We start from the raw sequence: 14117 nt of genomic DNA, 5'->3' as shown, positions 1-14117 counted from the left end.
TGCAAATATAATTAGTAAAAAGAGGACGAAAGATACACCATCAGTCATCATTTTTCTCAATTCATAACAGGATAGTGTATAGAAAATGTATAACGTTTTCTATACACTGGCCTGCTATGAATTGACAATTTTATCATTCCTTCTATGTAATTCCTTGCTCTTAGGTTTGAATCGATAAGAAAAAAAGTGACGTTTTGTTTAAATTACTTCATTCTTTCTGTCTTTCCGATCCTATCAAATGTGTAATATTAAATTCTGTTTAAATGTTTCTATTGTTTGCTGATTACTGGCTTCGTTCTGTCCTTCAACTGGGAGATTCATCAGAATCCTTCTTCAACCACTACAATTTGATTTTGGGATTAGATCTTGGTATTCCCTTGGTATTGGATATTTGGTAGTTACTGTTCTAGTTACATCACCATCACCATCGTTATTATCATCTCTGTGTTTTGCTCTTTTGATGGCAAAGCAATAAACTGAGTTGTGACCATTTTGTGTTACTGTGGCAAGTGCATGAAAGAAGGAAAGTATTGTTTTATATATTTTGCTTTTTGTTTTTTCTTTTGTTGTTGTTTTTTTTTGTTTTTCATTCTTTTATCTTTTTTTTACAACACAGGGGGCAAACGAGCATGCGGCTCACCTGATGATAAGTGACTACCGCCGCCCATGATCACCCACAACACCAACGGCATTGCATGTGTGCTGCCGGCCTTTTAAAAAGGAATATGCTCTTTTCTTAAAGGTTATGTTGTCGTATCGGTTCGGAAATACTGCTGCTAGAAGTTGATTCCAAAGGGTGGTTGTGCGTGGGAGAAAGTGCCTTGAAAAACGCACGGTGGAGAAGCGCCACTCGTCCGGATGGTTAATATGAAACTTTAGTTTATGGCCGGTTGTACGATGGTGAAAATCAGCAGCAGGTATCAATCCGAACAATTCTCTTTTACTGTGTACGCCTATATTATGTGTATGTTTGTATTGTTATTTGTGTGCTGTAAGTAATGCAAATAAATTATCTATTTATCTATATATAGCGCAGGCGGGGTTGCCATGCCATTTTCACCCATAAAAATGAGCGCATTAACCCGTATCTTATAAAAAACAAAACTAGTAACACGAAAGTCTAAAAATATAGACGTATCCAAGGTTGTAGAGTCCTCATCACCTGGTGACGTGAATAGGTACACTTTGATAGCTTACAATTTAGTATCGACTCTCCTTAGGAAGAGATTACACGGTCACTGATAAATTGTATAGTATTTCTTTTTAATAATAAATTAATTATACGGCGTAATAATTATTGTAATAGTTAACTTTTTTTTTTAATTTATGTCATAATCTAAATATGTTGATATTCTTTATCTATGTATACAATGTATTATAACTAATTTTTTTTTTTAATTTATATACATTTAGATTACTAAAATTAAAATAGAAATTGTTCAATGAAAATGTATTAGATCTAGGTTTTTTTTTTTTTACTTTTTTTATGTACATAAAAAAATGTGGAAAGAAACTTTAATTTGTATGTCTTGCATGTTGTTGTATGTTTTCGCAAATGGTAACTCAACGGAATTGAATGAAGGTAATTATATTTTTTTTTTAATATTTTTTTTTATTAAATCCTAACTAGAACAAAACATTCCTAGAAGTATTCGTATAATATTGCATTGTTTGGGGATAGTGTTATTGGAAGTGGAGTGAATTAACAGGGTGCAGGGTGCATAACACCTGAGTCCTCAGGAATGGCAACGCATGGGGGGTATCATGGGCGAAACAGTATACTCTGTTATGTCCATGGTACTGGTCATGTCTACAGGCGACGGTTACCACTTTCCATCAGGTGGGTCGTCAGCTTGTTTGCCATTCTAAGTTGTATAAAACAGCATTAGAATTGGGACACTCACAGCATCAGCTGAGCCATTTCTTTTTGCCTGATATGAGTAATATTTTTTTTTATTTTCTTTCGTATTTGTGTTTTTCTGGTAATATTTTCTATTCTATTCTATTCCCCTTATTTATAAAAACGTGATATTTCTCATAAACCTATTTTAACTACTGAAGTGTTTTGTTTTTTCCCAATTGACTTCAAAAAATAAGAAGGTTGTCGATTGGGTTGTATATTTTTTCTGTTTGTCACCTCATAACTCCGTCAGTTGTAGACGGATTTGGAAAATTCTTTTTTTATCTGAAAGGATATACTTACAGGTTTTTTTTTTGTATTGGATGAAAATGGAGTGGTAACCCCGCGTGCGCTAATGGGATACGCTGGCGGGGCACCAGTGAAGGGTGATCGATGAGGATGAAAACAGGCCAGTTAGCACATCATGATGAATTCATCAGGAATTAATCATGATAGTTTCCAGGGGGAACCGCGAGGAGGTCGACCTGGTTAGGTATATTGCTAGCAATGGGATTCTAAGTCTCCATTACTAACAATCCCTTTCCCCCCTATACATACAGATTTTTTTAGAGGTCCCCAAAGAGACGACTTTTGTACAAAGGAGCTCTCTTCTATTTTTTTAAGTAACCATTTTGGAAATCGTTACTAAAAAAAAAAGCAAAATCGGATTTTAATTTCAGGGGACCCCTGCAAAGCAGACGATGATAGTTCGGCATTCTACGTTCACATATCAGTAGGCATCGGAGCTGCAGAAGACGCTGACGACGATGACGACGATGACGACGATGACGATGATGACGACGGAAAAGCATTAAATGTGAGATGATTTTAATTTTGTTTTTTTATACCAAAATAATAAACAAGCATACAGCCGACCGCCGAATATATATATATATATATTCTTTATTGCACTTGTAAATTACATTGTTAATGCATTTATAAATATTGTGACCAAGCGTGGACTTATCTCTGACAGAGATCTCTTCCAGTCAACCCGATACAGTTGGAAAGCATGTCGTTAGCGGGCAGCTGAAGTGCTACAACTATTAATATTTAGAATACATAAACAAATATACAGTTAAATAAAATATTAAGATACATAATAAAATATTACATAAATACATACACTATAAATAAATATAACACCTACCTACTTATACAATGGATGTTAAAATAAATGAATATACTACTTACATTAGAAATTTAGATTTTAAGGTTTGACAGTTCAATTAGAAAAATAAATAAACGAAACTAATGACTCAAAAAAACTCGAAAAAATGACTCAAACGAAAGAAAATGTAACTTCAACCTTTTCTTAAAAGAGGTAATTGAAGGGCTCTTTTATATGTGGGAAGGGATATATATATATATATATATATATATATATATATATATATATATATATATATATATATATATATATATATATATATATATATGCATATAAGCAAGCTGAATTGGCAATGGGTCACATAACTCGAAGAGCCTACAACCAACGGAGAAGAAAGGTTCTTGAGCGGCGACCGCAGTGTGGGACGATCCCCCCACTAGATGGAGTGTCGACCTAAAATGCATTGCACGAAGTCAGTGAATGCAGGTGGCTCAGGACCGTTCTTTATGGCAGTCCTATGTCCAGCAGTGGACGGATGGTGTCTGAAATGATGGTATATATACGTGGGACACTCAAAAAGTTTTGCGACACTAAAAAAAATGTTCTGTAGGTAAATATATTTATTATATATTTTAATATTTTATTCAACTGTATATTTGTTTATGTATTAATAGTTGTAGCACTTCAGCTGCCCGCTAACGAAATGCTTTCTTACTGTACCGGGTTGACTGGAAGAGATCTCTGTCAGAGATTAGTCCACACTTGCTCACAACATTTATAAATGCATTATTTTATATGTAACTTACAAGTGCAATAAAGAATATATATACATTTTTATTACATCTTTTCAAGGTACTCTCCACCAGCCTCTATACAAAGTTTCGTGCGTCTAAACCAGTTTTCGAAACACTTTTTCTAGTCCGCCTCAGACACCACGTTTACAGCCTAATTATATAAGTTAGCTAGCTGACCCCGTAAACGTTGTTTTACCATTTATTGCGAAATATAAAAATCGCGATTAAAACACAGGGGTTGGTCGTAAAACGATGAAAATTTAAAGTTGTGTGTATTTTTCAACGCTAAATCATAATAAAATAAAAATGGAAAAAATTTTTAAAAAAAAATTAAAAAAAAAAAATTTTGGGTAGGGTCACCCTTATCATTGAGGGATATGAGAAATAGATGTTGGCCGATTCGCAGACCTACCCGATATGCACACAAAATTTCATAAAAAACGGTAAAGCCGTTTCGGAGGAGTTTGGTAACAAACACCGCGACACGAGAATTTTATATATAAGATTACCATATATCAATAACTAGCTTTCGCCCGCGGCTTCGCCCGCGTGGATCTTGGTTATCGCAATATGCAATTTTTGAAAATAGTAATATTTTAATTTCGCCATAACTTCAAAACAAAACGTCCAATTTTAATCATTCACAGACCAATATTATCAACATAAACTGTACTTAGTGATGAAAAAATTTATTTTGATAAGGATTAATGGCATGAGTAAAATAAACGCGTTTAAATGTAGTCCAAAAAAAATTCAAGATTTTTAAATAAAAATGTGGTTGTTGTGCCTCACTCGACATAGATAGGTATAGTGTGTCGCGGACTTTTTTGTAGATATTTATAAGATCTACAATTAATTATAACATTTTATGCTTCTATCTTTTATAGTTTAGACAGCGTACGCAAAATAAGTAACTTTTCTGGTTGATTTTTTACACCTTGTGTCCGAAAAACCCAAATATTTTATGGAACCCTATTTTTTTCCAAAATAAAATTTATCCTATGTCACTCGTGGATAATGTAGCTTTCGAATGGTGAAAGAATTTTTGAAAAAGGTCCCGTAGTTTTTGAGCCTATTCATTACAACCAAACAAACAAAGTTTTCCTCTTTATAATATTAGTGTAGATAAACGACGTATATATGTATATATATATATATATATATATATATATATATATATATATATATATACATATTTCACACTGCATAATAAGCTTAATATTTTGTCCACAGGTATGTAAAGAACGTGATGATAATTCCATGGTATGTTGTTCCAAATCGAAGATTGAATCCCTCCAAGATGATAGCAAGCAGAGGTAAATTCTAACCTTTTTTTGTTGAAAATAATAAGCTCAGTTCTATAAATTTCTATAATAATAAAATAATAAAATGTCTGTATTTTGTGAAATTTAGAAGAGAATAGAAAACTGTCAGATAAATTATTATATATATACTAGCTGACTCGGCAAACGTTGTTTTACCATATTACATTATTTCTAGAACTATACATGTAAATATATCGTACTACAATTATTATATTGGATTGCCATCTTGCAACCATATTGCAGCATATAAAAATCGCGATTAAAAAATAGGGGTTAATCCTAAAAGGGTGAAAATTTGAAGTTGTATGTATTTTTCTATGCTAAATCATAATAAAATAAAATAGAAAAAATTTTGTTAAAGAAATAAATAAAAAATATTCAGGGGTGGGTCACCGTTATCATTGAGGGGTATGAAAAATAGATGTCGGCCGATTCTCAGACCTACCCGATATGCACACGAAATTTCATAAAAATCGGTAAAGCCGTTTCGGAGGAGTTTGGTAACAAACACCGCGACACGTGAATTTTATATATATAAGATATTTTTATATTTTATATTTTGATTACAGAACATTAATAAAAAGGACTATAGAGTTTTTACAACATTTTTTTATTGTTGTTCAGATTTTTATTTTCTTTTTTTACATTTTACGTAAGTTACATTATAACTGACCTATGTTTGTAATATATTATTTTTTTTTTCTCTAACAGACATCACCGTAAATTAGGTTTTGTTTTTTGCTGGGTGAAAATGGTACGGTAACCCCGCCTGCGCTAACGGGATACGCTGGTGGTGCACCATTCTCATCGATAGGATTTTTGAAAAAAATATATAGCCCATATAATTTGCTCATAATGTAGCTTTTTATAGGTGAAAGAATTTTTAAAATCCGTTGAGTAGTTTTTGAGTTTACTCAATTTAAAAACAGAGAAATAAACCACATGGTCCCGACCACTGCTTCCTTTCCCATGGGCACGGATAATACTATGCCGTGGGTATTGTAAGAGGTGTAAATATATTTGTTATTTATATATATATTTATTCGTTTATATATGTAAATTTTAGTATGTATGTCTATCAATAATTACTAGTACAGCATTTTTTTTAAACGAGTTAGAATGGCAAACAAGCTGACGGTTCACTTGATGGAAAGTGGTAATCGTCGCCTATAGACATGAACAGTACCATGGACATAACAGTACACACACGTACTGTTTCACCCATGATACCCCCATGCCATTCCTGAGGACTCGGGTGTTGTTCCTCTGTACCCTGTAAATTCACGCCATATCTCACCCTTCAAACCGAAACACAGCCATGCAAACACAACTGCTTCACGGTTGAAACACGAATGGGACAGAGGTACTACAATCGACTTTTGTACAAAGTCTCCCTCTGGTTCTCCCTCTCATTCGAATATTCTGACACTTGTCTATTGTTGACTGGGAGAGAATGCTTTTAACATTAAGTCCGCCATGTACACATATATGTACTAATCAAAAAATGAATAGATAAAGTCTAGTAATTTATACAGACTCATAAATTTCTGACCGGTTTTCCTCGCCAGCATATTTCAAATCTGGTTCTTAAAAAAATATCCAGATTGCAAACAAGTCAGGCTAAATATATAAAGGTTATGAGTATTTCTATTTATAGCTAATTATGAGGAGTACAACTGAACGACTCAAAAAAAAAACGAAAATTATTAAAACTAATTTAAATCTATCAATAAAGGTTATAATTTAAAATTACTTTATTTAATTATTACTAAAATGAATGCCCAGTTCGATGTGTGAACTAGAAGTGCAATTCCTATGTCTATAACTAAAATGAATGCCCAGTTCGATGTGTGAACTAGAAGTGCAATTCCTATGTTTATAACTAAAATGAATGCCCAGTTCGATGTGTGAACCAGGAGTGTAATTCCTATGTCTATAACTAAAATGACTGCCCAGTTCGATGTGTGAACTAGAAGTGCAATTCCTATGTCTAATTATAACTAAAATGACTGCCCAGTTCGATGTGTGAACCAGGAGTGCAATTCCTATGTCTATAACTAAAATGACTGCCCAGTTCGATGTGTGAACTAGAAGTGCAATTCCTATGTCTAATTATAACTAAAATAAATGCCCAGTTCGATGTGTGAACTAGAAGTGCAATTCCTATGTCTAATTATAACCAAAATGACGGCCCAGTTCGATGTGTGAACCAGGAGTGCAATTCCTGTGTCTAATTATTATTAAAATAACTGCCCAGTTCGATGTGTGAACCAGGAGTGTGTTTTCAAGTCGTTGCGGAGACCACGCTCGTGCTGCAGCGTCAGTAATTACCTAGTTACGTCATTTACACGAGTTTTGGACTCGATGCGGCGTCAACGGTCTCGATAGTGGCTCGCTGTGTAACTACTTATATTTTTTCATGTTGCATGCAGTAGAATACATTAATTTGGCTTTATTTTTAATCGAACAGGTTTTATTAATTTTGTAAATATTTATGATATCATCGATAAACGTTTTTTTATATAGTGAACTAAACCAAATCTTAGCTACAATCCACGACAAATATATATAAGACCATATTCATTACCTGATGGAGACTTTGTACAAAAGTCGTTTGCTTGGCCACCTCTGTCCATTCGTGTTTCTACCGTGAAGCAGTTGTGTTTGCATGGCTGTGTTTCGGTTTGAAGGGTGGGATATGGTAGTGAATTTATAGGGTGCAGTGGAATAACACCTGAGTCTTCAGAAATAGCAACGCATGGGGAGTATCATGGTCGCAACAGTATACTCTGTTATATCCATGGTACTGCTCATGTCTATAGGCGATCAAAATCGAGTCCAAAACTTCTCAGCCAATCTTGAATTAATATGTGATTATAGCTGATTATTGCTTGACAATTTATTTTCCAGAACTAGTTATCCATTTAAATATGGCTGCATCATGTCTACCAACCGCACTGGCTCTCTTTTAGGACAGAAGGCGTTAGACAGTAAGTAACATTATCATCTTGCACTTAATCCAATTATATATGATCGGCGTAATATATTTTAAAGACTCCTTCCTCTTTCTTTTCCGTGGCTGTCGTAAGAGACGAATAAGGGAAATGAGTAGTCGAGGAATGGACAGCAGTGCCCCTCTTAAACATCACCAAGGCCTAACTGCAGTTGCCAATCCGCTTACCAAGTGTAATAATTACTAGCAAACCTCGCAAAGGGAAAGTCTATGTTGAGCAGTGGACAGTAACAGCTGATGTCGTACTCAAAGTTTAGGCTTTTGGTTTGACAATCGCACGTCTGCCTGACGTCAATGCTTCTTAAAAATATATGACAAAAAATTGATTAAGGGAACTTAATGATTGAGGGATGAACTGCAACGTTTTTCTCAAAAATCACCAAAGCCTAACTGCGGTTGCATGCCAAGCCAAGCATGGCAAATATTGGCTGGGAAGGCTTATGTTCAGCTGTGGACTGAGGGCTGATAAGTGTTTAAAAAGTAAATAAAATTATTTCTTTCTTTTCATCTACGACAACTTGAAACGCAGAGTGTTCCGCATATCAGCAAGAGATATGTCCATGTCAGTTAATACGAGAAACGAGAAGCATTAACGTGTCTAAAATAACTGTTATCGCCAATGGTGAAGACGCACAGCCTGAGGAATTTAGAAACATGGTGATTAAGAAATACTTACTTACTTAGTGTAGGGTCTTATACTTTAACTACCGGTTTAATTTACCTGAAATGATGACCAGAGCCACCTTTTATCATTTCACCGCTCATCATGGTCAGGGAATTTATTCTCACACGCTTGAACCTACACCACGTACAGTGTGGTTTGAAAGGAGTTTTCTCCCGTGAATACTCCGGTTGTGGAATAAGTTCCCTGCCGAGGTTTCCCTAGAGACTACAGTATGGGGTTCTTCAAAAAGGGTACGTTAAGGTTTCTTCAGAATCGGCAACGCACATGTAACACCTCTAGTTTTACAGACGTTCATAGGCTACTGTCAAAACTGTACTGTACTGTAAACGGTCACTGTTTACCATCAGACGGGCTGTATGCTTGTTTGCCACTTTTGAAGTATAAAAAAAGTTTGGTCAAGAAAACTTGACTAATTTCGGGAACTTTCGGGACCATTCGGGGCCTTTAGTTGAGCCGCGAGCGCGAGCTGTAGGCGTTCGCAGTACCGTCAAAAACAATAAATATATTAATGAGCATTTATATAAAAACGATAGCGGACTGTAAACATTTATAATAAGTATAAGTTAATATAAATCAAAGGGAAATGCACATGCGCGCTCTGATCTTGATGGGGATGTGATGCCACTGTCGTGAAGTCGACAACGTGCACCCGCATCCATCCGCGACCTTCTGTCGTGCGAACTGACGACGTTCAAACACTTAAAACAGCAAACAAGCTGACGATCCACCTGTTGGTAAGTGATAACCGCTACCGTAGGCTATATACATGAACAGCATCGTCAACTTACCAGAGTATACTCATACTGTGATATCCATATATCTTATAGGCAGAGAGAACCAAGTATTAAAAACCTCTATGTCCACATATGTCTCTCACTTTCTGCAAAGTGCAGAAACATGAAGGAATAACTCGTCTCATGACGGTTCCGCAGATTCTTGACTCGTTTCTTAGACAGAATATGGTCTTTTTGATGATAATAGGTTAGTCTAGGTCTTTTTTGGTATCTACATCTATCTACTTTCAAGAGTTACCTCCAAAATATCATCCTCAGGCTCTACTTGGCTACGGTGACAATATCACGACAGCGCAGTGGTCGTGTGGTGGCAGCGTGATCAGCGAGCGATACATCCTCACCGCCGGACACTGCATCAGCGGGAGGGAGATGTGAGTAGCGAATACCATGTTTTTTATGACTAAAAATACAAGGATAGCTCCGCCTGTTTTATTTAAATACGCAACCAGGGTACCAGTGAGAAGTGATAGGTGACGATGAAGCCAGGTCAAAAGACACATCGTGATAAATTCACCAAGAATTAACCAATTGCTTCGCATAAAAAAAATTTAGGACTTCAATCGTAAATACATATAAACCGAGATATTTTGTAAATATCTACATCATATGGAAAACGTAATACTGTATTAAAAAATATATTAATTGTTTGAAAATATTTAAATTTAGAAAGCAGAAGTAGATTTTGCTCCACAAAAACCTGTTTTTTACAAAAATAAAAAGCAGCTTCAATCGCCATAAATTAAATATGATAACAACACAAGAGTGAGCTTTATCGATTGCAAAAAGAATTGTCGAAAACGGTTAGAATCGACTTCTTGATTGATCCGGCTCGAAGGACCAAATTACGTTAAGAAGATCTTTTTATTTATTGTAGCTTCTTTTCAAAGTGTCTTGAGAATGACATCTATTTTCAGCGGCAATGTGACATATATTGGTCTCGGTATACTGTCCCGCTCGGAACTCAAAGATCCAGACCTAGTATACAGAGTGAAGAGGATCATACCGCACCCCGAATACAAGCCGCCCAGCAAGTACCACGACATTGCGTTGTTGGAGACGGAACGCGAGTGAGTATTGAAGTAACAATAAGGTACATGAATTAGGAACTAGTTGTATACCGTGACTTTGTCCATATGAATTAGGAAGATATCTTGAATCATTTGTCATTTAAACATCTTGGATTTTTTTAATGAATGAAAATAAAATGGTGACCCTGCCTGCGCCTGGATACGATGGCGGGGCACCAGTAAGGGATGAGAGGTGAGAGTAAAGTAGGTCAGTTGGCCCATCATGACAAATCCATCAAAAATTAACCACGATGGTTTCCAGGAGGAACCGCGTATAGGTACCTGTTAAGGTATATTGCCAGTAATGGGTCTGTTGGATCTCATTACTAACAATTCCTCTCCCCGCCTCCCTCCCTCGACATTTTGGATTTTAAAAGAATTATCTATTTGTATATATTTTTCAGTATTGTCTTCTCGGATGCAATCCAACCAGCGTGTTTGGATGTGGATAGCGTTGAACAGGATGACCATGAAGCGACGGCCACCGGCTGGGGTACTCTGGGGTACGAATCTGAAACTGCTGAAATTCTTCAAAAGGTAAGGTAACCAAAATTGTTCATAACTTAAGCTTGGCAAAGTATGGCAATTATCTGTTAATTTTCAAAAACAATTTTTTTTGTACACCACTGAAGTGGCAAACAAGCATACAGCCCACCTGATGGCAAGCGGTTACCGTAATCTATGAACGCCTGCAATACCAGGGGTATTACCGACATTGAAGAAATCTCTTTTTTTTAAGAACTCCATGATGTAGTCTCTTGGAAAAATCTCAATAGGGAGCTCATTCCATAACATAAGTGTTCGTGGGAGAAAACATCTCTGTAACCGCGCTATACGTGGTCATCTAGGCTCTAAGGTGTGGGGGGTGAACACCCTGTCGAGTGCGAACTGTACGATGGTAGAAAGTGGCCGTGGGCATCATATTAAATAATTCCTTTGAGCACTGTCCGTGGTACAATGTTTCTAATTGATTATTTAAAAAATTCTGTGTCTACGAAGTAAAACATTGTTTTCCTTTTTTAATTGAAATGAAAAATACTTAGGGTCTGTCCTGTTGGAAAATGGTAACCGTCGCCTATAAACATGAACAGTATCATGGACATAACCGCCCATGATACCCACCATGCGACCTTTGCTGAGGCCATTCCTGAGGCCATTCCTCCCTACCTTGGGGGGAAATGGACTATTAGTATTGAGGTTTAACTGCATTACTGAATAGAGGAAAAATAATGCAATACTTGATATATATACATATATATATACACACGTATATATGCATGTTATCACAGCGGTTTTTATAAAGCGTCTGCAACTACCAATAAATTCTCTTTCTACGCAGACGAACCTGTTCCAGTTCTCCAAGGAGGAGTGCTCCTCCAAATACAAACCCTACCGTCTACTGAAGCGCGGCATCGACCACAGCACGCAGATATGTTATGGACACCGGGAGAGACCCACCGACACTTGCCCGGTAACTGACCCTGGATATCTGCAGCACCGGCTTTAACCAGGCGCCTGTAGGCAAATTTGGCAACAGAGTGTCTTCTGAGATCTCTAGAAATAGATTCAGCATCATCATGTCAGCTGTTAACCACTGCTACATATAGGCCTTCCACGTAGAAGAAGGTTTGGCTATTAGTTACCACGTTTGGCAGGCGGATTGGCAACTGCAGTTGTTTTTATAACAGAGGGAGCAAATGAACATGCGGCTCACCTGATGATAAGTGACTACCGCCGCCCATGATCACCCGCAATACCAGAGGCATTGCAGGTGCTGCCGGCCTTTTAAAAAGGAATGTGTTCTTTTCTTGAAGGTTACCATGTCGTATCAATACGGAAATACTGCTGCTGGATATTGATTCAAATGCGTGATTATGCGTGGAAGAAAGTGTCTTTAAAACCGAAGGTTGGGGGACAGCCACTCATCCAGGTGGTCAGCAAAGTTATTGCACATCGATTCATTGGGATCGTTTGTGCCTCTTTTTTTATACAACTTAGAATGGCAAACAAGCTGACGGCCCACCTGATGGAAAGTGATAACCGTCGCCTATAGACATGAGCGGTACCGTGGACATAACAGAGTATGCTGTTTCGCCCATGATACCCCTCATGCACTGCTATTTCTGAGGTCTGCTTCTGTAAGATGTTATGCTTCTGTACCCTGTAAATTCACTACCATATCTCACCCTTCAAACCGAAACACAGCCATGCAAACACAACTGCTTCACGGTAGAAACACGAATGGGACAGAGGTACACAAGCGATCGACTTTTGTACCTCCTTCTGCCATATACCATCATTTCATAGATTCTATGTGTTACCTTTAGGATACTCCGCGGTTTAAAATAACTATAGTCCCCTGGCTTCGGTTAAGTCGTTCCCAGTAGACTCATACGCATACTTGTCAATGAATTAAAACATCAGGTGTTTCATAGATAGCAGCAAAGGATAACAGCAATAAACTTAGCAAAAACAAGAAAAAACAATACAAGAGAAGATCATACCGAGAAAAAATGGACAGCAGTATTGTAAATGGGGTTTCTTTGTCCATTCTCTTCTAGAAAACTTTTAGGCCAGTCAAGTTTCCAAATACTCAGCGGCTTCTCTTATGTAACTTGAGATCTTTGCAGGGCGACAGCGGCGGGCCCCTGCTGATCAGCAACAAGTTCCTCTGTCTCCACTCCATCATCGGAGTGACCTCGTTCGGCTCCGCGTGTGGTCAGACGGGCACACCCGGGGTCTACACCAAGCTAGTTCCATACTTGCCCTGGATAGAGAGCGTCGTGTGGCCTTCACTGAAATAAATGTTCTGGTATAATTTTACGATGTATTTATTTCTTGACCGTTTCTTTTTAAGTTACGAATGTTCTAGAAGGCTTCGTTGCCAGGGTTATTCTTCTCTAGTGATCTGTCCAGCTCTAGAGTGAGGGCAGACTCTGATCACTATTCTCTCTGCAACTGCAGTGTCCCCTTTTCCTAATAAATTCTTCATTTCCTATAATAAATATAGATGTATTTTATTTATATTTTTCTTTTATTATATTTTTTCTATGGAATTTCACAGCTCACTTTTGGCCACAGCAGAATATCAGTGTTTTGCTCTTTTGAGGGCAAAGCAATAAACTGAGCTGTGACCATTTTGTGTTACTGTGGCACACGCATGAAGGGAAAAATAATGTTACTAATAAAGGATAAAAAAAAACAAAATGCATGAACATTTTGTTTTTTTTTATCCTTTATTTTTTGTACATTTTTTTTTATCTTTTTTCACTGTGCATGTCTATCTATATCTGTTGTAATTTGTGTGCTGTAAGTAATACAAATAAATTATCTATCTATCTATCCCTTTTTTCCTTCACTCTCATCAACGTTCTTCTCCTTTTTCCTCAACCCTCACCTCCATACCGTAGGTGACGGATACCACAAAC

The 14117-nt window shown here is 36.8% G+C and overlaps 1 protein-coding gene across 3 annotated transcripts; it reads left to right on the top strand.

The window, feature by feature from the left end:
- The first annotated feature begins 1190 nt into the window (after nucleotides 1-1190).
- On the top strand, nucleotides 1191-13512 carry LOC113513225 (clotting factor G beta subunit-like). 3 transcript variants are annotated; one of them, XM_052901233.1, is made up of 11 exons: nucleotides 1191-1248; nucleotides 1414-1582; nucleotides 2581-2717; nucleotides 5039-5121; nucleotides 8041-8120; nucleotides 8673-8800; nucleotides 9881-9993; nucleotides 10537-10689; nucleotides 11094-11226; nucleotides 12029-12160; nucleotides 13320-13512. In XM_052901233.1, the coding sequence occupies exons 2-11, from the start codon at nucleotides 1501-1503 to the stop codon at nucleotides 13491-13493; spliced, it is 1215 nt and encodes a 404-aa protein (XP_052757193.1). In that variant the 5' UTR covers nucleotides 1191-1248; nucleotides 1414-1500; the 3' UTR covers nucleotides 13494-13512. The 3 variants fall into 3 exon arrangements, with proteins under 3 accessions (XP_052757193.1, XP_052757192.1, XP_052757191.1); XM_052901232.1 differs by having other exon boundaries at nucleotides 1197-1582; XM_052901231.1 differs by lacking the exons at nucleotides 1191-1248; nucleotides 1414-1582 and adding an exon at nucleotides 1708-1840.
- Nucleotides 13513-14117: the final 605 nt, after the last annotated feature.

The sequence above is a fragment of the Galleria mellonella genome, unplaced genomic scaffold (assembly GCF_026898425.1).
Source record: "Galleria mellonella isolate WM207_F2 unplaced genomic scaffold, CSIRO_AGI_GalMel_v1 utg778, whole genome shotgun sequence".
Taxonomy (NCBI): domain Eukaryota; kingdom Metazoa; phylum Arthropoda; class Insecta; order Lepidoptera; family Pyralidae; genus Galleria; species Galleria mellonella.
The sequence above is the reverse complement of the archived record's forward strand: the minus strand, read 5'-3'. Positions and strand labels throughout refer to the sequence as shown.

Bases quoted from the DNA above. Each gene is read 5' to 3' on its own strand.
- LOC113513225 (XM_052901231.1), top strand. From the start codon at position 1,753: ATGGGGGGTATCATGGGCGAAACAGTATACTCTGTTATGTCCATGGTA. The intron at 8,121-8,672 runs GTAAGTAACATT...CTTGAAACGCAG, and splicing joins AGGACAGAAGGCGTTAGACA to AGTGTTCCGCATATCAGCAA. The intron at 11,227-12,028 runs GTAAGGTAACCA...CTTTCTACGCAG, and splicing joins CTGCTGAAATTCTTCAAAAG to ACGAACCTGTTCCAGTTCTC.